The sequence below is a fragment of the Tursiops truncatus genome, chromosome 21 (assembly GCF_011762595.2).
Source record: "Tursiops truncatus isolate mTurTru1 chromosome 21, mTurTru1.mat.Y, whole genome shotgun sequence".
NCBI classification, from domain to species: Eukaryota; Metazoa; Chordata; class Mammalia; order Artiodactyla; family Delphinidae; genus Tursiops; species Tursiops truncatus.
Genome location: NC_047054.1, coordinates 11521135 through 11547185, shown reverse-complemented (window position 1 = coordinate 11547185; position 26051 = coordinate 11521135). Strand labels below are relative to the sequence as shown.

General features: G+C 46.0%; 2 protein-coding genes across 4 annotated transcripts in view; one reads left to right on the top strand and one right to left on the bottom strand.

The window, feature by feature from the left end:
• The window catches only part of FBXO25 (F-box protein 25), a 98533-nt gene extending 97675 nt beyond the window's left edge, over positions 1 to 858 (top strand). Inside the window, exon 10 of the mRNA XM_073798618.1 lies at positions 400 to 858. Within this exon, the coding sequence (XP_073654719.1) occupies positions 400 to 564 (165 nt within the window). The 3' untranslated portion in view covers positions 565 to 858. The remainder of the gene's footprint in view (positions 1 to 399) is intronic.
• The window catches only part of TDRP (testis development related protein), a 59470-nt gene extending 42914 nt beyond the window's left edge, over positions 1 to 16556 (bottom strand). Inside the window, exons 1-2 of one of the 3 annotated variants that reach the window (XM_073798624.1) lie at positions 16252 to 16556; positions 15415 to 15638 (exon numbers count right to left, since the gene is read on the bottom strand). In XM_073798624.1, coding sequence (XP_073654725.1) covers positions 15415 to 15638; positions 16252 to 16363 — 336 coding nt within the window. In that variant the 5' untranslated portion in view covers positions 16364 to 16556. Of the gene's footprint in view, positions 1 to 15414; positions 15982 to 16251 lie in introns of those variants that run through there. The other 2 variants (XM_073798625.1, XM_019921264.3) reach the window with 2 other exon arrangements.
• Between the last annotated feature and the right edge of the window lie 9495 nt (positions 16557 to 26051).

The following is a 26051-nucleotide window of genomic DNA, read 5'->3' as shown; positions in this document are numbered from 1 at the left end:
AGATTTTTATTTCTTCATGTTCAGTCTTGATCGGTTGTATGCTTCTAAAAATCTATTCATATCTTCCAGTTTATCAAATTTGTTAGTGTATAATTGTTCATAGCAATCTCTTGTAATCCTTTTTATTTCTGTGACATCAGTTTTAATACCACCTGTCATTTCTGATTTTTCTTTTTTTTTTCCTCTGAGAGTTTGTCAACTTTGTTAATCTTTTCAAAAAACCAACTTTAGTTTCACTGACTTCTTTTCTATTGTTCTTCTACTATCTAATCATTTCTCTCTGCTCTATTCTTTATGATTTCCTTCTTTCTGCTAACTTTCAGTTTAGTTTGTTCTTTTTCTAGTTCCTTAAAGTGTAAATATACTGACTTGAGGTCTATTTTTTTTTTTTTTTTGCAGCACACAGGCCTCTCACTGTTGTGGCCTCTCCCACTGTGGAGCACAGGCTCTGGATGCGCAGGCTCAACAGTCATGCCATGGCTCACAGAACCCGTGTCCCCTGCATCGGCAGGCGGACTCTCAACCACTGCGCCACCAAGGAAGCCCAAGAGGTCTAATTTTTAATGTAAGCATCTGCCACTATAAACTCCTTCTTGGTACTGCTTTGCTACATCCCATAAATTTGGGTGTCTTGCGTTTTTGTTTTCATTTGCCTCAAGATATTTTCTAATTTCTCTGGTGATTTTAGCCCACTGGTTGTTCAAGAGTGTCTTACTTTCTACATACCTATGAATTTCCAGTTTTCCTTTAGCTATTGATTTCTAGTTTCATTCCATTGTGGTTCAAAAGATCCTCAGTATGATTTCAATCTTACTAAATTTATTAAGACTTGTTTTGTGGCCTAACATGATTTCCCTTGGAGAATGTTCTTTGTTAATCTGAGAAGAACATGTATTCCGCTGTTGTTCGGAATGTTCTATATAGTCTGTTTAGGTCCATTTGGTCTATAGTATTGTTCAAATCTGCTGTTTGCTTACTGATTTTCTGTATGTTGTTTTACTCATTACTGGAAGTGGGGTATTCAAGTTTCCTACTATTATTATGTTGTTGTCTATTTCTGTCCTTAATTCTGTCAATGTTTGCTTCATATATTTGGGAGCTGTGATATATGTATTACATATATAATATATATGTAATACATATATAATATATATGTAACATATATAATTATATGATGACCCTCCTTGTCTCCTGTGACAAATTTTTGACTTATTTTTTTGTCTGATGTACTTGCATACTTTTTTTTTTTTTTTTTTTGTGGTACGCGGGCCTCTCACTGTTGCAGCCTCTCCCATTGCGGAGCACAGGCTCTGGACGCGCAGGCTCAGCAGCCATGGCTCACGGGCCCAGCCGCTCCACGGCATGTGGGATCTTCCTGGACCGGGGCATGAACCCATGACCCCTGCATCGGCAGGCGGACTCTCAACCACTGCGCCACCAGGGAAGCCCTTGCATACTTACTTTTAAAAATCTATTCAGCTACTCTGTATCTTTTGATTGGGGAGTTTAATACATTTACACTGAAAGTAATTACTGATAGGGAAGCACTTACTATTTCCATTTTGTTGATTGTTTTTTGTATGTCTTACAGTTTATTTGTTCCTCTTTTCTGTTCTTGCTTCCTTCGTTTCATTGGTTTTCTGTAGGGACATGCTTCAATCCCTTTCTCATTTTCTTTTGTGTATATTCTACGGGTATTTTTTTGTGGGGGCTACATAATATATTTTATAGTTACAACAATCTTTTAAACTAATAACTTCAATCACATACAGAAACTCTACTCCTTTATATCGCCCCTCCACTTGTTATCAATATCACAAATTACATCTTTTTACATTTATTTATAGTTACTATATTTATGTTTTTATCTTTTAAGTTCTATACCCAAATTAAAAGTGATCTACGTAACACCATCACAGTATTACAGATTTTATACCTGTCTATATATTCACCTTTAACAAAAAGCATTATGTTTTCATGTGCTTTTATGTTACATTTCAATGTGAAGGAACTCCCTTTAGTTCCTCTGCTAAAGCAAGTCTAGTGACAAGGTAATTACTCCCTCAGCTTTTATTTCTCTGGGAAGGTCTTATTTCTCCTTCATTTTTGAAGGACGGTTTTGCCAGATAGTTTTCCTGGTTGGCATTTTTATTTTCTTTCAGCACTTTGACTATATCATCCCACTTCCTCCTGGCCTGTAACGTTACTGCTAAGATATTCACTGAGAATCTTATGGGCTCTCCCTTGTATGTGACAACTCGCTTTTTTCTTGCTGTTTTTAAGATTCTCTCTTTGGCTTTGCCTTGTGACAGTTTTATTATAATGTGTCTTGGTTTGGGCCTCTTTTGAGCAACCTGAATTTGGATATTTATCTCCTTCCTCAGGTTTGGGAAGCTTCCTGCCCTTTTCTCCTAGTTCTCTGACACTGCATGTATTGGTCCACTTATTCGTGTCCCATAAGTCTCTTAGGCCTTCTACACTCTTTGTCATTCTTTTTTCTTTTTGTTCCTGACTCGGTAATTTCAAGTGACTTGTCTTCAAACTCACTGATTCTTTCTTCTACTTGGTCGATTCTGTTGTTGAACCCCCTAGAGAAATTTTCAATTTAGCTATTGTATTCTTCAGCTCCACAATTTGGTCCTTTTTTATACTTCCTCTTTGTTGATATTTACATTTCGTTCATGCATCATTTTCACAACTGCAGCTAGTTCTCTATGCTCTCTCGTAGCATACTGTGTTTAAGACAATTAATTTGAATTTGTAGGTAATTCACAGATCTCAGCTTCTTTAGGGTCAGTTTCTGGATATTTATTTTGTTCCTATGACTAGGCCATATTTCCCTGTTTCTTCAGATGCCTCATTATTTTTTGCTGAGATTTGGGCATCTGAAAAAACTGCCACCTCTCCCAGTCTTTATGGACTGGCTTCATACAGGGAAAGACCTTCACCAAGCATGCTGGCTAGAGATTCTGGGAGCCTCTAAATCTTTTCTGGGGATGTGTCTCCTCTGAGGTTGTGCATGTAATTTCCCAATTAGAGAGTTTTCTCAGTTTCTCTTTCCAGAGCTTGTAACCTCTTTTTCCCTCTGGCATCTGTCTGTAGGTTCTCTGGCACTGCAACAAGCAGCTGAACTCTCATTTGTTCTCAGTGGCCCCAGGTGTGCCAAGTATGCCAGTCAGGTGAGACAAGCTAGTCCCCTGGGCAGCTTCTCAAAAAGCCAGAACGTAGGGCACGTGCTCCACTCTTCTATTACCTTCCTGACGGAGAAGTCTTGAGTTTGGCGTTTACTACCAATTGTGCTAAGGGACACTTGTGGGAACGGCTATTGTGAGTGAAGTGAAGCAGCCTCCTTACCCATTTCAATGCAGCTGTTCTCAGCTTTGTGCCTGCCTGGTTTACTGCAACTTCGTAACTGGTTTCTGGAGTCATAAAGGCTTTTTTGGCCCATATATTGTAAGGCAGTGTCTCTGAGGGGAAACAGGCTTGGGGCTTCCCTTCCACCATCTTGCTGGCGTCACTCCTCTTATGCTTGCCTGGGCACCCCATCTGTGGCTGACTTCTGACATGGCGGCAGTCCTGTGGGACAGAGCCCTTCACTTGCGGGGTCTGTGCTAACTTCAGGTAGTGTCAGAACGGAAATGAATTGCAGAACACCCACTTGGTGTCAGAAAATTGGAGAACTGCTTGGTATCAGGAAAAAACAACATGGAGATATATATATTCCTTATGATAAAAATGGAAAGGTGTGGAGATGATCAGTCTTAATTATAGTTACAGACTGTCTTTTCTCTGTAAAATTTCTTAGCACACTTTCTTGTCACATCGATCAATGTCTATAATTACATGTTGGGGCAAAACGTCTCCATTTATTGTTTAAAACACCATCGCTATAAAACTTTGTTTTTAAAAAGTATTATTGGTCTTCAGTCAACAAGCTTAGTATTTAGCTATAGCCAAACACCTGGCAAAGAAGATCTAAAAAGAGATATAAATAGTTACAAGGAAGCACTAAATCACATCAGGTATTATTTTAAAGTTTAACTGATACAGAAGAGGGAGAATGAAGTAACTGGTACGTGACATACAGTAGGTCACTGGGGGGAATTTGTAATAAAGCCTCTTGGTTGTAATAAAATTTGCTGCTGTAACACAGCACACCACCACACAACACCACCTCTGGGGTGGAAGACAGCCCTCCACCACTGACCTATGTGACGAGGGAAAGAGAGGAAGCGAGGCAGGTGCACACACGGCTTCCTCTCACATGACAGGCCAGAACCTGGACACAGAGCCCCTGCTGGTGCAAACGATGCTCTCTGGTTAGGCAGCTGTACACCCAGTGAACACTTGCTACTGGGGGAAAGTCAGCAGTCTCCCCAGAAGGGCACCTGCTGGCCCCCAGGCTCCGCAGAACTAAGATGAACACCATTACACACACAGTTCTTACTGTCTCAAAACACCTCCCGGTTCCTTTAGCCTCCATGCTCCATCTGGGTTAAGATGATGCGGATGATCACATGCTGTTCTTAGTGTCGTCTCCTTGACCATAAAAGCATGACTCATTTCATCATGGAATGAGATAAAGGACCAAACTAGACAATTAATTTATGTGAAAGCATGGAAAGCTATACGAATGCACACTTGTTAATTAACAAAATGTAAGCCCAGGAAGAATATAAATGAGCTCTAGCACCCTGCCATTTATTTCCAGGTTTAGCAATTAAGACTCCCTACTTGTACCTGAAATCACAACAAATTCCACACTGCAAACCTCTAATGAATCAAGTTGCCTTAGATTTAGAAGAGACTTCAAAGATCCTTTAGTCTAAACCAGGGGTCAGCAGTTCTATTGGAACGCAGCCACACCTGTTCACTTACACACGTCATAGCTGTTTGCACAGGACAGCTGCAAAGTTGAGCAGCTGTGATGGAGACTGTACAGCGCGCACAGCCCAATTCCTGATCTAAACCTCTCACTGAGAACAGGGATTCTGGAGAGGGAATAACTGACTCATCTGCCCCTAGTCACACAATTAGCGACAGGTGGGCCCAGGTCTGCCTGCTGACACCGGGCTACCTACTCCCTTTCCCCTGGTCCCAGTTCATTCATCAGCTGCAGTGTAAGTTCTGAAATGGAGAGCCAGGTCCTTGCAGTTCTTCACAAATGATGAGCCCTTCAGCTCCTCCCCCCAGCACCACACCTGCGCAGCTCGTCCGTCAGGATGTGGGACGCCGTCCCCAAGTCACACGTCCACAGTCAACTCCTTAAGCTGCTCCCAAAGCCACAGCACCCTGGGCTTCCCTGCTGCTCAGAGGTGACATCTTCGTCCTGATCACTGCGACTGCCCTTCAGCCTTTGACCTTCACCTGAAAAGGCAACAGCTCTCTTCCACCGGCTTTGGCAAGCTCACTTCTTCCCTCTTGTCCTGATACTGTTCCATCTAGAATTCAGGCTCTTATTTCACGTCCCAACTCCTACACCAGAATCCTGTTTCAATGCACCTTGCCTCTAATCCCTCCTCCGCAGACAAGTATTTCCTTGTCAAATACCATGAAGCCCTGACTCAAAGGCCCTCAATATTCGTCTAAAAGGTGAAGTCTGAAACCCTTAATGGGGCTTCCCAACCTCCCGTGCCAGTTAAATTGGTTTGTTCTCTATCCCCCAAACCTCTTTTGGATCCAAAGCTACGCCATTTCCCCCCTTTCTCACTGTCTTTCCTCAAGAACCGGCTTAAAGTCTACCTGCTCTTCCTCCAATAATTAAGTTGAAAAGGAGGTGAATAAAGAAAAGGGCGCGTGTATGTGTGACAGCTCTGCTTTTCTCACAATGTTCTAGTACTTTTCACTTGCTAATTCACCAGAGAACCATCTATCTCCCATAGTAAGACTTCGATAAATACACTCATTATTACAATATTTAAGCATAGCAAAAAGTAGAAGTATCCTAGGGTGTTTGTTGAAATTTGAGCCAAGACACAATTTTATCAATGCTTTTTAAAGCACTAATTGTTGAAGCCCTAGAATTTTTTGAATATAAAATATGAATGTTTGGAAAGTGAAGAAAAATATCACGAATTTATGATAACCTGTAAGGTAAGAGAAAGAGTGTAGCAAAAAAAAAAAACCTCAAGAGAAACCCGGATTCAAATTCCTATTAGTGGCTACATAACTCTGCACAAGTTTTTTAGCTTCCTTAAGTTCCTCAAATGTAAAATAGAGTTGATTCTCCTTATTCAAGGCAGCTGCGCTGTAAAAGTTGCCACGGACAATGAATCAGCAAATACTGAATCACTGCTCTTACAGGAAATACAGGGTCAGGTTCCTGTGAGCCTCTGTCACATTTTCATCAATCATTCAATACATAACCTTGTTTTGTGTGTGTTTCTGTATAAAGACACTTTATTTAATATGTATTGTACAGCCATTAACGTTGACCTCACGCCTGAACAAAGCTCATCTAACATGCATCTTCTCCTTAAGGTACATCACAATCTTCTGTGATGCAATTTTTAATGAGTAGCAATTTTTAAAGAATATTCTAAGTCATACGACCTTAAGTTCTAGTAAAATCAGTAAAAGTGAACCTTATGAACTAGGATTTTAAACTCATAGGAATAACAATTTCAATCTAAATGCTTAATATTAGCATTGACAGGTGAACATTACACAGAGTAGTGTGCTGGGGCCTGGGGCCTGAGACAGACACCAAGCCTTAACCCTTTCCATCCTCAAGTGGCCACTGTGCTAACAGGACAGGGCGGGGGACCTTGGAATTCAACCAGCTCATGCCTAGAGAGGTTCACAGGCCCAGGCACGTACAAGCATCCACAAACCTGAGATGAACTGATCTGAATCTGGGGGAAAAGTCCGGAACTATGCCATCCAGTTCCCTAACCAGCAGCTAAACACAGTTGCCAGGGAGCTGGAACAGGGCTAACACGACTGAGGAAACGCATTTTCAATTATTTATGTACCAATTCAAAAAAAGACACTCAATTCAGTTATTAGAAAACTTTTATGTATGTTCAGAACAACTTGGATAAAACAATCTACTTTTTCAACTGCAAATTTTATAAAATCTAAATACTGACCTCGTATTTCTGAGGAAAAGTGAGTATACAAATTGAGATGTGCTAGTAAATGTAAAATACACACTAGATTTCAAAGACTTAGTATGAAAAAAAGTGAAAGTAAAGTAACTCCTTAACGAATTTTTATATTGGCTACATATTGATATAATTAATATTTTGGATATATTTAATTTAGAATATTGCATTGAAATTAATTTCACCTTTTTAAAAAACACTTTTAATGTGGCTACCAGAAAATTTTTGCACTGTATTTCTATTGGACTGTGCTACTCTGTCTCATAAACAGGAGAAACTTCAGGCCTCCTTTGAGATGCCTTAAGTGAATCTAGAAGGAAGGAGTATTTTACCTCTGATCTTTTATCTTCTCCTCCTCTTCCTCCCCTTCCCTCAACTAACTGTCTGCTTTTATTTGATGAAAGGAGTTTTGCGGACTAAACATCAGATTTATCATGGGAATGTCCAATAAGACTAACCTCACAGAGAAGTATCTGCCTAGTCCCAAATGAACCTGTATCCAGGAAGAAATCAGATCTTCTAGGCTAGATGACTCCCACTCATCCTTCCAGGCCGATGAAAAGAAAACCGACGCTGCGGCTGCTTCCCTGATGACCCATTTAACCCCCTCAGCACTCTACACACAAGCCCAGTTCCCACATCTGGTGGTGTCGACAATCCTGCACCCAGTCCCTTCACTCCACGAGCACGGACAGGTGCACCCCCAGCCCCTTCTTGGCATTAGGGTCACAGCAGTGGGCATAGAATCCTCCTCTGTGGAGCCTTTGGACTAGAATGTAGATGACTCTTAAGAAGACAGTTAAGTGCTCTCTGAATGCTATCAAACCAGTGAGATGCAGGAGGTCGCTGTCACTGGTAGGAGTGCAGCTGGGCTGACACTGGGATCACTGTCACCGCCACCCTCAAAGCTCCTGTCCATCTGTAGCCTCCCCACCCCTACCCCGGCTGGGCCACATGGGCAGCAAGAAGATTCCAGAGCTGCTGACAAAGATTCTCAGGGTCAAGACTCATTGACATTGATCCGAGACAGGGCACAAGGGAGCCTGACTCCATTCTGGTCAAGTAGAGAGTCTCTGTCACCACCTGGTAGTAGCTGTCACCCTCCTGCTTTGTGACTGGTTTACACATCTGGCAAATGGTGGCACTAACCCAGTCAAGGGCTTTTAGCAGTGTCTAAGGACAACAGATAATACACGGTAGAGTAGCTTCACCTTATGCCAATTTCACAGATGAAAAACAAACCGGAAGCTTGTCTGGATGGGGGCCTGCACAAGGGCATCTGGTAACAAGCAGCAGGGGTGGGACTCAACCAAGGCATATGGATACGGACACCAGTGACAACGTCCACATCTGAACCACCAGGCTGTATCTGCACATAAATGCAGTTATTTTGACTCCAGTTTAATCCATCTAGTGACATGGTAACAGGACTGATGGGGAAGACTTTAGAAGTCTTCGTTTAGGCTTATAAACATAGGAAAAGCTATTTAATATCGTCCACGAGGGAAACACAAATTAAAACCACATTAAGGTAGTACTTTTCACCCATCAGATCTAAAACTCTGCAGACATACTGCATTGTATCATACTGGCCAGCCCATCCTGAAAGCCAGTTGCATACATGGCTGGTTGACGCATACATTCATGCAACCTCTTTGGGAGGGCACTTTCGAGACATCTATCAAAATTACAAAGGGAGATTTTCTGATGATGCCTATTCTAACCAGTGTGAGGTGATACCTCATTGTAGTTTTGATTTGCATTTCCCTAGTAATTAGTGATGTTGAGTAGCTTTTCACGTGCCTCTTGGCCAACTGTAGGTCTTCTTTGGAGAAATGTCTATTTAGGTCTTCCACCCATTTTTTGATTGGGTTGTTTGTGTTTTTGATATTGAGCTGTATGAGCTGTTTATATATTTTGGAGATTAATCCTTTGTCCGTTGATTTGTTTGCAAATATTTTCTCCCATTCTGAGGGTTGTCTTTTTGTCTTGTTTATAGTTTCCTTTGCTGTACAAAAGCTCTTAAGTTTCATTAGGTCCCATTTGTTTATTTTTGTTTTTATTTCCATTACTCTAGGAGGTAGGTCAAAAGAGATCTTGTGATTTATGTCAAAGAGTGTTTTTCCTATGTTTCCCTCCAAGAGTTTTATAACTGGTCTTACATTTAGGTCTTTCACCCATTTTGAGTTTATTTTTGTGTATGGTGTTAGGGAGTGTTCTAATTTCATTCTTTTACATGTAGCTGTCCAGTTTTCCCAGCACCACTTAGTGAAGAGACTGTCTTTTCTCCATTGTATATCCTTGCCTCCTTTGTCATAGATTAGGTGACCATAGGTGTGTGGGTTTATCTCTGGGCTTTCTATCCTGTTCCATTGATCTATATTTCTGTTTTCGTGCCAGTACCATATTGTCTTGATTACTGTAGCTTTGTAGTATAGTCTGAAGTCAGGGAGTCTGATTCTTCCAGCTCCTTTTTTTTTTTTTTCTCAAAACTGCTTTGGCTATTCGGGGTCTTTTGTGTCTCCATACAAATGCTGGAGAGGGTGTGGAGAAAAGGGAACCCTCTTGCATTGTTGATGGGAATGTAAATTGATACAGCCACTATGGAGAACAGTATGGAGGTTCCTTAAGAAACTAAAAATAGAATTACTGTATGACCCAGCAATCCCACTACTGGGAATATACCCAGAGAAAACCATAATTCAAAAAGACACATGGGGCTTCCCTGGTGGCACAGTGGTTAAGAATCTGCCTGCCAATGCAGGGACATGGGTTCAAGCCCTGGTCCGGGAAGATCCCACATGCCACGGAGCAACTAAGCCCGTGCGCCCCAACTATGGAGCCTGCGCTCTAGAGCCCACAAGCCACAACTACTGAAGCCTGTACGCCGCAATGAAGAGTAGTCTCCACTCACTGCAACTAGAAAAAGCCCCCGCACAGCAACAAAGACCCAACACAGCCAAAAATAAATAAAATAACATTAATTAATTAACAAAAAAAAGCTTTAAAAGAAAAAAAAAGACACATGTACCCCAATGTTCACTGCAGCACTATTTACAACAGCCAGGTCATGGAAGCAACAGAAATGCCCATCGACAGATGAATGGATAAAGAAGATATGGTACATATATACAATGGAATATTACTCAGCCATAAAAGGGAACGAAATTGGATCATTTCTAGAGACATGGATGGACCTAGAGGCTGTCATAAAGAGTGAAATAAGTCAGAAAGAGAAAAACAAATATCGTATATTAACACATATATGTGGAATCTAGAAAAATGGTACAGATGAACCAGTTTGCAAGGCAGAAATAGAGACATACATGTAGAGAACAAATGCATGGACAGCAAGGGGGGAAAGCAGGGGGGGTATGAATTGGGAGATTGGGATTGACATGTACACACTAATATGTATAAAATAGATAACTAATAAGAAAAAAAGAAAAATAAACTAATAAATGTTTGATTAAAAAAAATTACAAAGGGAGGTCCCCTTGGACTCAGCTCCACTTCTAGACATCTATCGTCAGATATGTGAAATGATTTATACTCATGTTTGTAATAGAAAGAGACTAGAAATAACCTCCTAAAGGTCGCCAATAGAGGTCTGGCATTTAAAGTCTATATATCCATACCAGGAAATACCATACAACACTGATACACACACAAACACTGGAAAGAATAAAGAAGCCTTCACATAACAATCAGATCCAAAACGTATTGCTAAGTGGAAAAAGCAAGGGGTAAGTGTCTTTAAGTTGTTAATTAAAGCCCAGTCTATCCTCAAAGCCCATGCTCCTCCCAGTATATCAGCCCCAAGAAAGAGTTTGAGGCCTTAGAGCATTTACTTTCTCAACTAAAGCGCTCCCATAAACCTCCACGCATCTACTTCACTCCGTTCTTCCCATCACCATAAAGCAAACTTAAACAGAGCTCTCACAGTACCCCGCAAGAAAGATTCGGTGTCATCTCAACTAAGACTTACTACCCCTTGGTTCTTCCTATCTTCAGAGCAGAGTAAAAAGCACCTGAAATGTTCCCTGATTTTTTTTTTTGGAATGCCTACAGAATATGTCTAAGTCTTTTGAAATTTTAACATGAAAATATGCCAAAAACACCATGAGTTTTGTTTCTAAGGACATTAAAGTACAGCTAACTAAGTCCCAGTGCAGTGCAGCTCAAAGCAAGTGAAGGCCGGCCCAAACCTCAGCACGCGGATCTCATCGCAGACCCCCATTTCCTTCTCACCGCTCACAGACCCCGGAGCAGGGCCTAAAGAAGACTCAGCAACTCCATATCCACCAGAAGGAGCCCAATTAGATTTAATAATACACAGGCTTAAAGATGATTTTTTTCAGCTGCAGTGCTAAGACAGGAAGTGTTCCATGCTACACATATTATTTATCGAGGGAACAATTCAAAGTGCAGAAAAATGTTTGTAGTGGGAAAACAAATGTACGATTTTAAACACACATTTATGTATATGCATAAATGTTGCATGGATAGCTATATAAAAAAAGGTAACAATACTTCCCACTGGAAAGAGGAAGAAGTTAAGACCCGGCATTTAATATCCAGAAATCTTCTACCATATGCATAGCAGATTTGTTTTTTTTTAATTAGACTCATTAAAACTTGTAAGTCTCTCTTTTTTAAATGATTACAATAAATGATTCACCTTAAAAACCCCACTGTTACAAAATAGATGTGTATTCATGACAAAAAAGGCCAATTGCCTAAAGAAATGCTCAGAGAAATTTATTTTCTATAATGTTAAAGCTATTTTAGTACAGTCAAGTGTTCCTTAAATCCAAGTAATAACTGAATGCCTCACATTTCAAACTTATTAGAACCTAACATTAAGCTATTTTTTTCTTTTTAAAAAAACAACACAGATTACAGCCATGTGACCTGATTTTCAAGTAGGTCGAACAGACCAGATTTGAATACAAACTAAATGCCTTTCTAGAATAAGACAAAGTGTACTCTGAGCCTACATGTTTAATATGAGCGGGCTGACAGGGGTGGAGGGGTGGTGGCAGGCCACTGGAGACTGAAAATGAAACAGATAAGACCGTCTTTCTAATGAGACACAATTTAACAGATCCATTAAATTCTTCTCATATGAATTCCTACCTCTTTCAACTTTAAAATAAAATTTTGCCAGCAGAAGTTTTATGGTAGACTTGTCATGAATTTTCAAGTTTAATGCTAAGAGAAGCTGGCTTTGGGATAAAGATCTATCTACCTGATGAAATGAACTCAATTTAGAGTATGACTGACTTGCCACAAAAAGTCTGCTTTTCTATAGCAAAGTTTTCAACACATCAAACTATAGATACCCTTAATAAAGTAACACAGAAGCTGCAGTCAGCTCTCACTCCTAGAAGATAATACAGGATAAAATCCAGATGACTTTGGGTGTGCTGATGGCTTTGGGGAAACACCATCAAAGACATGATCTATGAAAGAAATAACTGATAACCTGGACTTCATTAAAATTAAAAACTTCTGCTCTGTGAAACATAAATGTTAAGAAAATGAAAAGACAAGCCACAGACTGGGAGAAAATATTTGGAAAAGACATCTGATAAAGGACTGTTATCCAAAATACACAAAGAACTCTTAAAACTCAACAATAAGGAGAAAAAGCAACTCAAAAAATGGGTCAAAAAAATCTGACCAGACGTCTCACCGAAGAAGACATACAGATGGCAAATGAGCAATATAAAGAGGTGGTCCACATCACGTGTCATCAGGGAAATGCAAATTAAACAAGATGCCACTACACACCTATCAGAATGACCAAAATCCAGAACACTGATAACGAACGCTGGAATGCAAGGACAGGACGCAAGAGGAACTCTCATTTATTGCTGGTGGGCATGCAGATTGGTACAGTCACTTTGGAGACAGTCTGGTTTCTTACAAAACAAAACATACTCTTAGCCTATGATCTAGGAATCACACTCCTTGGTATTTATCCAAGTGAGTTAAAAACTAATGTCCACACAAAACCCTGCACATGATGTTTAACAGCAGCTTTATATACAACTGCCAAAACATGGAAGCAACCAAGATGCCCTTCTGTAGGTTAACAGGTAAACTGGTACATGCAGACGATGGAATATTATTCAGCGTTAAAGAGAAATGAATTACCAAGCCGTGAAAAGACAGGGAGGACGCTTAAATATACTGCTCAGTGAGTAAGAGAAACCAATCTATAAAAGCTGCATATTTTATGATTCAACTCTGACATTCTGGAGAAGACAAAACTACGGACACTAAAAAGATCAGTGGCTGTGGGGCTGTAGGAAGGGGTGAACAGGCAGAGCACAGAGGGTTTTTCGGGCAGTGAACCTCCTCTGTATGGTACTATAATGGTGAGTTCATGTCATTACACATTTGTTCAGACCCACAGAACGAACAACACCAAGAGGGAACCCTAATGTAAGTTGTGGACTCTGGGCGATAATGATGTGTCCACAGAGGTTCACTGGTTGTAACAAATGGGATTTTGCTAGTATCAGGGGGAGGCTGTGTCTGTATGGGGACAGGGGGTATATGGGAACTCTGCATTTTCCACTCAATTGCTGGGTACCTAAAAATAAAGACTATTAAAACACACACACAAATACACAGTGAGAAAAAAAGGTATAGATTGTAATTCTGTAAACTTGAAGATCGGGAAAAAAGTTTTAATAAATGTATCACTAATGGTTGAGTCTAGGAAGTATATATGTGGGTGTTCAATCTCCTATCCTTCCAACTTTTCCCTGTAAGTAATTTAATTTAAGAGGAAAAAACGTGTTTTAGGATTCACTAGGAGAAATACAAGCAGAACATAGGAAGAATCAATTTAAAAATTTTAATAGTTCGTTCAGAAACAACAAATATTTCTTATCTTTGACCAATAATAGTTATTTACAAAATTAAATAACTCTATAACCACACTTAAACTGCATATAAATTCTCAACATTATATTTAAGAGAGCTGCTGTTTAAAGTAACCATAAAGGGCTTCCCTGATGGCACAGTGGTTAAGAATCCACCTGCCAATGCAGGGGACACGGGTTGCAGCCCTGGTCCAGGAAGATCCCACATGCTACGGAGCAGCTAAGCCCGTGCGCCACAACTACTGAGCCTGCGCCCTAGAGCCCGTGAGCCACAACTACTGAGCTCGCGTGCCTGGAGCCCGTGCTCCGCAACAAGAGAAGCCACCGCGATGAGAAGCCCACGCACCGCAACGAAGAATAGCCCCCGCTCGCCACAACTAGAGAAAGCCCGCGTGCAGCAATGAAGACCCAACGCAGCTAAAAATAAATAATTTATAAATAAATTTATAAAAATGAAGTAACCATAACATTTTGAGATTTAAAAAATAAAGAGTAAGGCGAGCACTAATACCACCAAAACTTGATTTCTGAAAGACACTTCAGATAGGGACCGTATTTAAATGCTTAATCAAGGGCATTTAACTCCTATAAAAAAAAATGTCTTATCAAGACGAGACAACTTCAGTTCCAAGGGAAGTTATTTAGAACCAACTGGGAAAGAAACAATCTGGTGAACTATTTACAAGTCCTGAGAAGAAAGATACCGATCCCCATTAACTTCCGTTACAGGCCACCAGCAACAGGAGAGTTTCCAAACATTTAACAAACAAGAAACTGTATGACCACCGTCATTTTAAAAATAAAATAAAGAGCTGAATTTCACTGCACGTGGAAAGGAACGCTGCGTTGGGGATGAGGTGGAGGCAAGCATTTGTAGCGCAGACAGGATCCACCTGGGATCCTTTTTAATTAAAAAATTCTAAACATTCCAGGCACATCTCTGAACTTGTAAGGCCAGTGTCTTTCTGTATAAAGGACATCTGCCTTCTTCCTCCAACCAAAGGTTTAAACATAGGTGAAGGTCTGTTGCTTAAACAAACAAGTATTTAGCACACTTAGCGCGCTGCTTTGGCCCCCACCGGTCCAGGCCTTGCCCGTGAGTCCGCCCCGGCGTGGCGCGGTCCCCGTCCGCAGCAAGGCCACGGCCCGAGGTTCCTGGGTGCGCGCCCTCTGCCCTACCACCTCCGGGGACTGCGCCCGCGGTCCCGAACACGCGCGAAGAGGGTGGCGGGGCATGGGGTTCAGTCACTCCTAACGTGGGGGGTCACCACGAGCCACGCGGGATCCTAACGGGCCGCGCGGCGCGGGCCTCACCTGCGCACCCCACCTGTGCGCCTCTCCAACGGCGCAGCGCAGGCCTCACCTGCGCCCTCCCCGACCCGCGCCCTCCCCGACCCGCGCCCCCTCACCTGCGCGGCGGCAGCGGCGGCGGCGGCAGCGGCGGCGGCGGGGGCGACGGAGGGCGGCGGCCCCGCCCGCAGGCCATCCTCCTCCTCGGGGGGCTCGTCCAGGAGCACCCGGCTCCGGCCCAGCTTCCACATGCTCCCGGGCGGGCGCCGGCGTCCGTGCGTCCGTGCGTCCGTGCGCGCCCCTCCTCGGCCGGCCCGCAGCGCGGACGCACCGGCTGCGGCTCCTGCAGGACCGGACGCGGCCAGTGGGGCCGGGCGGGGCCGGGCTGTGGGGCGGGCCCACCTCCAGGACCGGGCCCTCCCCACCCCCACCCCGCCCCGGCCCCTCCCGGACCGGACCCGGTCCCCGCACCCAGCGAGACCCACCGTACGCCCGGGACCGGGCCCACCTCCAGGCGGGCCACACCCCCCAGGCCCCCATTTCCCCTGCTCGCGGTCCCCCCACCCCAAGTCACCGCCCCTCCGGCCAGGCCCTGACCCCGACCGACCCTCCCACACCTCCAACGAGGCTCCTCCTCCTCCTCTCAGCGAGGTCCCCGCCCCCCACATCACTCCACGAGGTCCTTACCTCGGGTCCCCACCCCAAGCTGACCCCCTCACACCTCACCCCCCACCACGGGCCCCTCAACACCTCGGGATGATCCCCGAACCCCCCGGCCGACCCCCTCACCCTCCACCAGGGATCACCTCTCACCCGGGCCCCCTTAACCTGGCCCCCACTCATCTGGGACCGCCCCCGCTCACCCCTCAGTCCGAGGCCCCCGCAACCCGGGCGGACCTCCTCACCCCTCAGCCCGGGATCCACCCCCAACCCGAGCTGACCCCCTAACCCCTCACCCTGCGGGGGGGCGCGGCCAGGTCTGCGGGGCAGCGGCGCTGGGGGCGGGGCGGCCGGGGCTCCGGTCACCATGGCGACAGCCGCCGGACGCGGAGCGGGCATAGTGCGCATGCGCACACCCCTGGGTCCGTGGCTCGAGGGCGCGGTGGGCGGGACTGGAAGCGGTTCCAGTTCCCGCCAGGGCGCTCCGCCCCCGCGCCTGGTGGTCTCGGGGCTGCGCAGCAGCCCAGCCGTTCGGGTGGGAAACTGCGCGAATGGTGGCCGGGAACCCCGAGGGCGGAGGCGCTGGGCACGTGGACCTGCCGGGGGGAGGGTGCGGCCGAGCCCCGGGATGGGCAGCAGGAGGTGGGCTCGGCCGGGGCGGGTGCAGGGACCGTGTTCAGCCATAGGCAGGGGGAGGGACGCGAGCTTCCAACGTCTCCACGTTAGGAGCCCAGGGTCCGAGGGAAAAGTGGGCAGCTGCGCTGGCCAGGCCGCCTTGGAACCCGCCGTGGTGCTCGCTGGTCCCTCGCATTCGGGGAGCCTGACGTTGACGAGCAAGTAAGAATGTGGCACACCTGGTGTAGTTCACAGGCAGTTGAAGGGACTTTGACAGCTAATTATGACAGCCGAAAATTGTTACTTTTTCTAGGTAAGATAGGTTACAGCCACAGTCACGGCGAACGTGGCAGGGCCCCCGCCCGAACCGCAGCCTGGGGCAGAAGAGGACCGGCCCGAAGTGTCCTCTGGCCTCTCACCAAAACTCAGAAGCAGAAGTACCTCACACATTCCCAAGTACAAGATGACTTTGATTTCATATCTCACAAAAGAGCCAAACAATAAAATATAAAAAGATATTCAACTCCATTGTAATGAGGGAAATGCAAATAAACATGAAATGCCCTTTTCCTGCCTATCAAAGTGGTAAACATTTGCAAAGCTGTACCCAGTGTTGGGAAGCACCTAGGGAAACTGGTAGCTGTGCAGGGAAATAAGCTGCTGGTGGCGTGTAAACAGTACAACGCTTTTGGAAGGCATCCATTTGTTAGCATCTATCACAATTTTAATGTGCAAACGCTCTGCCCAGCAAATTACCATCCACAGAGAAACTTTTTACTCGGTATACGTCAGTATTGCTTATGTTTTCACACCAAACGTGTATTACTTGTGGGATTTAAAAGTACATTTTATAAAAAGAATCCAGAACTCTAGGTTTCTATAAACATTTTCTTAAGCTTTGTATCTTTACTACTCTGAAAGAAAAAAAAAAATCAACTGTACCTGTTGGGTTTTTCCAGAAATGATTAGCAGCAAAATTTTTAAAATGAAAAGAGGCTCTGAGTCTGTCTTTGGAAGAGGCCTGCAGGAGCCCCGAGAACAGACCCAGGGCACAGGGGCCCTGTCAGGGTTAGTGGTTAGGGCATGGAGGGGGAAAGCCGAATTTTACATACCAACCAGCTACCTGGAAAGCAAGGCCGTGGCAAGAGCCCAGTGGTCCCCACCTTCCCTTCTCAGTGAGTCGCAAGGGTCAGGAGATAAACACACAGGCACACAAATATCTCCGGGCCCACCAGGCACAAATATTACAAACTGATGTGAAACCCCAGAACACCCACTGAAGTATAATCTACCCAGTAGAAATTAAAGAACTCCTTCTTCATGGGAATATATAAGAATGATAAAATTATATATCTATACACCTTTTCAAACCAGGTCAAATAAGCTTGGTCTTCTGGACTGGAAAGACTTCAGGATGGAAATACTGAACGTAGACATGGTGATGGTTCTAAGATGTGCTACCTACACAAGATGAATTTGTACCTGGGGCCCACAGGGTTCTGTCAAAATAAACATACTGCAAGCACAAACATTGATAAAAATCAGAAACAATAAAGTAGAGGTTACAAAACAAAGCCAGGATCTAAACACAGCCCCTTCAAGGTCACTACAAACAAAACAGAACACTAACTCAGAACACTTCAACAAATAACACGGATGCCTTTATTCTCACCTTTATTCTCATGGGGCCTGGGCCAGACCACTGGCTTCCTTTGTCTGGCATATCCGCATTTCTCTGCTTTGAAATTTTTCTTTATAAATTAATCTGTAACTTCCTGCAAATCCAGTCCGATCTGGAATAAGAAGGCCAGGCTAACTAAATTAAAAAGCTAAATTCCAGTATATTTAAACAACGTTTTGCATTATTTCTAGGAGAGCTCAGGAGGGAGGACCTGCAACCCAAAGCACAGCGCCTGAGGCAAGCAGGAGGGGGCTGGTGACTGAGCTTCAGGCATCCTGGAATTCTGAGCACTTCTCGGGAGTTCTAGGAATTTGGCCCTAGTCATTCATTTACTCATTTATGAGTTTTATAAAATTAAGTCATGCTATTGTTAAAGTTCTGTAAGAGGTGTGCTTGACACTATTCAGTGTCACAAAAATACAACACTTACGGGGCTTCCCTGGTGGCGCAGTGGTTGAGAATCCACCTGCCAACGCAGGGGACACGGGTTCAAGCCCTGGTCCGCGAAGATCCCACATGCTATGGAGCAACTAAGCCCGTGCGCCACAACTACTGAGCCCACATGCCACAACTACCAAAGCCCGCGTGCGTAGAGCCCGTGCCCCGCAATAAGAGAAGCCACTGCAATGAGAAGCCCGTGCACCGCAATGAAGAGTAACCCCCGCTCGCTGCAACTAGAGAAAGCCCGCACGCAGCAACAAAGACCTAACGCAGCCAAAAATTAATTAATTTTTTAAAAATACAACGCTTACACATAAGAATCCATTTCTAGATCTAGAAAGACATGGTTACAGAACATTTCATTTACTGAGCTCTCCTTGGAGGAAGATACTAATTTTAGCCTGAATTGCTCTTATTGGCTAATAGAGTCCTGAAAATTCACTGGTGTAGGAACTCTGTTAACAAAGATCAAGTGTGCCATCCCTGTTTGAAGGCTCAACTTAGTGAGATTTTACTCCAGAGATGGCCTCCAGAGATGGGTCCACACCCCGGGAGGGGATGGTGCAGAGGCGGATCTGAGCAGCAAAGGCAGCTGGATTTGAAGTCCTGTTATTCCAGTTACGTGGGCCATGAAGCCAGGCATATCCGACGGAGTTCGAGCCTCCACAGGCTGGTGGTTTTGTTACCCAAAAACTGGGCTCGCCTCTTGAGGAAGTTTTAAGCTAGGGTACACGCATATTCATGAGGGGCTTGAGCAGAGGAGAACTCAGCACAGAATTGGGGCAAAGGTCGACAGAGTCCAAGCTCTAGTTGATTGAAGTCAGGAGGGTCACCTTCATTGTTCCAACCTCCACTGGGGAGGGGGCCTTAGTTCCCTCAGAGCTCAAGGATGTATTATTAGGCCTATCCCTCGAAGAGGAGCTAGGACTCTGCTTATCACTGCACTACTTTTTTATTTTTTATTGTTTTTGCGGTACGCGGGCCTCTCACTGTCGTGGCCTCTCCCGTTGCGGAGCACAGGCTCTGGACGCGCAGGCTCAGCGGCCATGGCTCACGGGCCCAGCCGCTCCGCGGCATGTGGGATCTTCCCGGACCAGGGCATGAACCCGTGTCCCCTGCGTCGGCAGGCGGACTCTCAACCACTGCGCCACCAGGAAAGCCCATCACTGTACTACTTTTGACTGCCTCTTCTCTGTTCCTGCATTCCTTTGTTCCCTTAAGATTAATGACTGAGACCCGTTCAAGGGCAAGCACTGTGGCCAGGCTTAGATCACAAAATGGGTTCTGTCAAGAAAGCCATTCCTAGTTCTCTCTCTCTGGGGACCCCCAACCTATCTGCTTGCAGTTCCATTCGCCACATTGAAGGCCCACGTGGAAACTGCCATATGCCTGCAATGCGTTTTTATCAAAAGCGAGGGAACTGTCATTGACGACACCTGGAGGATTAAAGGGTAAGATCACTGTGGCCTTGAAGGTCAGCCTTCACGCCCTGCTCTGTTACCAGGTTACCTAGTATCCTCCCGACCAGGCTTCTGTCTGGACTCCCTTACCTGTAGGTATTATTAAAATGACATGCTGTACCCTTCACACCTTCTCAAGTACATCCTATACCCAGTGTGGTGGTACTGAGAACAAAACTTGCACCAAGAATTCACTGATTTGATCACTAATTCCATTCAGCGGTGTTGATAGAAGTGAAACAAAACTACAGCTTACTGAGTGCTTACGACACACTAGGCATTTGCTGGTACTTTACACACATTATCTCACTTAATGGAAAGAACACAGAATTTGGAGCACATTGACCTGGATTACAATTTTAGCTCTACTTAAAAAAAAAAAATAGAGGCTGAAAGGATTTATACCAAACTTCAGTACTGGATACCTGTGGGAAGTAAGCTTGAGAATCAGAGTAAGAAAATTCCACTTTGGTTTATGTAGTTATATATATGAATTTTGACACATATAGACAACAAATTATGTATAGGTCATATATATTATGTATCTAGTATGTAAGCATGGTGATCAAAAAGTATTTGCTGTTTTGAATTTTTAAGAAATTTGCTACTCTATAAAATATAAACAATCTACACATTGCAGCTGATAGGGAATTTACAACAAACTTAAATGATTGATTTGTTCTAATTTATCTTATTTTGCATGTTAAAACCCTATGATAACCTCAGTGACTATATCCAAATGTATACATAATGATGGTGAAAACATAAAAGCTCACATTCCTGCAATTAAACATAATATACAGCATGTTACTAACAATCACATGTCTGTTTATGGGAACTTTGTTTTCTGTTTTTGTACTTTTCTATATTTTTCTAATTAAAAGGTTCCTTGGGGGGCTTCCCTGGTGGCGTAGTGGTTGAGAGTCCGCCTGCCGATGCAGGGGACATGGGTTTGTGCCCCGGTCCGGGAGGATCCCACATGCCGCGGAACGGCTGGGCCCGTGAGCCATGGCTGTTGAGCCTGCGCGTCCGGAGCCTGTGCTCCGCAACGGGAGAGGCCACAGCAGTGAGAGGCCCGCGTACCACAAAAAACAAACAAACAAAAAGGTTCCTTGGGGAATATAAATAATTCAGCTCTTTGACTTACTAACTCTGTGACTCTGGAAAGTCATTTTAGCATCTTGAGCTATTATTCTCTGGTCAGCTAGTGATGGGAAGGCTTCACAATGAGGTGAGGATGGTAGGACTCGTCTTCAGCGTAAAGACGCAATGTGCGTTCACTGTGAAGCTTTGCAGGAGTTCCTTGCCCTCTCTGAGCCTCGGTGTTCCAGGTCTTTAACCTGAGTGGGATTCCTCTTCCACTTGTAGAGCCGGACCAGCATGGCTTCTAACCACAGCCAGACGGCATCTCTGGATAAACGCGGTGTGTGCACCTGCTTCCGTGACCTGGGTCCGAGCTCCCTTCCCCCTTCCACAACAAGCCCTCTGTGAGGCGCACAAACCCTACGGGCCCAAACTCAGCCCCACCAGGCTCGACCTCCAGTGTCTGACCGTCAGCATCGGTCCACCTGGCCTGCGTCGCCCAGTCTCAGCAAGACCCCTGATGGGTCGGCTTAGCCGGAGCTCGTGCTGACCACCCAGGGGAGCCTGACCTCGTAGCCTGCCTCCAGAGAGAATCCCCCCCGGATGTTTTCCATCATGACCCCGCCCCGCTCCTGGGCTGGAAGCCCCGCCCGCCCAGGCCCAGCTGCAGCGCCCCAGGGAGAGCCCCGCTGGAGCAAACCCGGACCATCTTTAGCGACTGTCCCGATACCTTTCTTTGAGGTGCTGTGGCCGTCCAGGGATCAGGACTCAGCCTTCGTCCCCCTCACACTCTGAAACGATGAAAGCACAGAAGAATCAAAACCCTCCCACCGGAGTCCCCCTCAGCCATCTCCATCCAGGACGCTCAGTTTCTGAGGGCTGGTGGTCACCAGTTACTAGACATCCTCTTCGTCACCAAACCAAAGGCCTGTGCCTTTTAATTAAACCCGTTTTCTCCAAGGAAATAATAGGGTAAGTAATACGATAAAATACTGAGAGGAACAATGAATACACTTGCTGCCCACCCCCAGCACCTTTATTTTTAAAGCACTTTTGTATCTGCTGTCGCGTCTGAATCATTCCCAACGTCTTAATAAACAAGCATAATATTTATTCCCTTTTTTTGTTTGTTTTTTATTGAAGTGTAGCAGATTTACAACACTGTTAGTTTCAGGCAGGTGTACATCATAGTGATTCGGTTTTCTGCAGATTATGTTCCACTAGAGGTTATTACAAGACATTGGGTATAATTCCCTGTGCTCTACAGTAAATCCTTGTAGCTTATCTCTTTTCTGTATACAAGTTTGTGTATTTCTTTTTAAAATTATAATCATGTTAAAAGGTTGTACTGTATTTAAATAGTTATTTTACATGCTTAAGAAATGTAATAGTAATAAACGTGCATTTTTAAAACCTGTAAGCCGTGATCACAGGCCGCTCAGCAGACCTGAGGCCCCCCACCCTCCGGGACGCAGGCCCCTACAGCTGCGAGCTCTGTGACTTCTCCCCCGCTCCTCCCCTCCTGTGGTGTTTGCCCGAGAGTTGGAGGGTCAGGGGACCCGAGCCCAGTGGATCTGCTGGGCAACCCGACAGCCAGGTCGGACTAAATGGGGCCGGGCGGCGCGCCGGAGGTGCCCCCTTGTCCCAGCCCAGCCAGAACCCGCTCGGCATCCGACCCTCCCCGCAGCCAGGAGCCTCACAGCGGCGCCGCCTGCCTTCTCTGCGGGCGGCCCCTCCTTCCCAGGAGCGTGGAGATGGGGGGGTCCGCCAGAGGGAGGGGAGCCCCGTGGCTTCCCCATTTGACTTTCGTTCCAACTCTGGGGTCTGCGCATGGGGCAGGCCCTGGGCGAGCCTGTCCATCCGGGTCATGTGTGGGAGGCGCTGTGGGGGGTGTGTACAGGGATTTGGTGGGTCTTGGTCCTGCAGGGTGCCCCGCACCCCGGGATGCGCGGCCTCTGCACTTACGGGGGGCGGGGGGCGGGGGGGAGCGGGGGAGGGGGGAGCCGTCTGCCCGTGTCCATATACACCTCCCACCCCCGCCCTGCATTCAGCACATGCGCCACACACTGCATACACCACACACACACACCACACACACTACACACACCACACACTATACACACCACATACACACACACCACACACACACACTACACACACCACACACTGTACACACCACACATGCACACCACGCACACACATACATACACCACACACACACTACACACTAAACACACCACACATTACACAAACCACACACACACCCCCCACACACACCACACTACACACACTACACACACACCACACACTACACAACCACACACACACACACACACACCCCACACAGCACACACACCCCACACACACCACGCACAGACACATACACACACCACACACTACACACACCACACACAAACCACACACACACCACACACACCACGCACACCACACACTATACACACCACATACACACACACACACCACACTACACACACTACACATACCACACACACACGCACACCACACACACACCACACACTACATACACCACACACTACACAAACCACACACACATACACCACACACACACATACACACACCACACACACCACACACACACCACACTACACACACCACACACTATACACACCAAATAGACATACACACACAATACACACCCTGCACACCACGCACACACATACACACACCACACATACACACACACCACATACACCATACTACACACACCACACACTATACACACCACATACACATACACACACCACACATACACACCACACACACACCACACACACACTACACACACCACACACTATACACACGAAATACACATACAGACACACACCACACACACACACACCACATACACACCCTACACAACACACGTACCACATATACACACTGGATTGAACACACACACCACATACAGACACCATACACATACCACAAATACACACTGCATACACCACACATTCATACATACCACACACACATCACACACATATACACACACACACCCAACATACCCCTCACCCCCACATACACACACACACCACACACATATACACATGACACAACACACCTATACACACACACACACACACACACGCACACGCACAGGCTCCAGCGCCGCAGGGGAGAGCCCAGCACGCTGACCTTCAGTGGCCGCCAGCTGTGCAGAATCACAGGCTTTCACGGACCCACAGTGGATCGGCCCAGCTTCTACTCAGCTGCCCCCTAGGGCCTGGTGTATATGGGTTCCCAGCAAAGGCCAGGCAGACACCCTCAAGGAGGCCTCTCCGGGTCAGCCCCTTCCCCGAGAACGCTCCATCCACCTCCACTGCTGATGACGGGGTGTCCCTGTCACCGCAGGCCCCTGCTCATGGCAGATTTTACTCAGTGGACCGGCGGATAACCCACCCTAACTAAGCCAATCACAGCTTCCATTGCACAAATTAGGTTTCAAGGTCTTGTAGGGAGGAAAAACTTCCCTCCACCCTCTTAGGCTCTGTGATGGGGCCTGAGAATTAAACCAACATAAGACAGATTAGCAGGAGAAAAGCACATACAGATTTTATTTAATATTTTTGTGTACACAGAGGAGTCTTCATAAGGAAAATGAAGACTGAAGAAGCAGTCAGGATCCAGAGCTCGTACACTTCTTAAACAAAGACATGATAAGTCCTGGCGCTCTGACAAGGTAAACTGTGGCACAGAGACTAGGAAACATACAGGCCTCAACAGGAGATCAGGGTCATGTTACTGGGCTTGCCCAGACCCCTTTCTGCATCGAACCCCTTCTCCAGTGCTAAGAATGTTCTGCTCTCCCTGGTGCAGGGTGGGACTCCTTCCTCACGGGGAGGTTCATGCCCTGCTTTCAGGTAGAGAGGCCAGACTGCTGCTTCTCAGCTGCCTTGGCCCAGAGCAATCAAGATGCCAACGCGGTGTGTTTGGGGTGGTGGGGGGGGAGCGTGTTCTGAACCCTTCGTGGAGACCCAGGGACCACAGAGACCAGCACGTGAGCGGAGAGCAGGGCGTGTCACATGGCGGCCCAGCCCCGTGCTCACCGAGGGCCGAAGGGCAGCCTGAAGAGGCTGAGGACGGTCCAGAGGCCAGACAACTGGGGGAGCGAGCTCGTGCTCACCCCCAGCCCCTAAATGTAGTCCACGTCACAACCCCAGCGGGGACCCCCTCCAGGATGGGCGCCATAGCCTGGGGCCCACCCAAGGCAGAGGCCAAACGTTTGTGGGGTGCACGGCACCCAGTTCAGTGTCTTGATGAGAAAGTTGAGAGTTGGGACTTAGCGAGACCCCCTCTCCCCCTCTTAACAACAGCAGGTGTGGAAGTGACAAGGTGCCCCTAAGGGGCCATGACCCACTGTGCTGCTTCGTGTGCCAGTGCAGAGCTGAGTAGTGACGTCAACGTCCTTCTCCAGAACTTCACTGCAGGGACAAGGCTGAACTACACACGTGAATACACATACAGACACACCACACACACACACACACACCACACACACACACACACACACACACCATACTACACACACCACACACTATACACTACACACACCACACACACACCACACACACATACACACACCACACACACCACACACACACTACACACACCACACACTATACACTACACATACACACACACACCACACACACATACACACACACACATACACACACCACACACACACCACACACCACACACACCATACTACACACACCACACACTATACACTACACATACACACACACACACTACACACACCACACACTATACA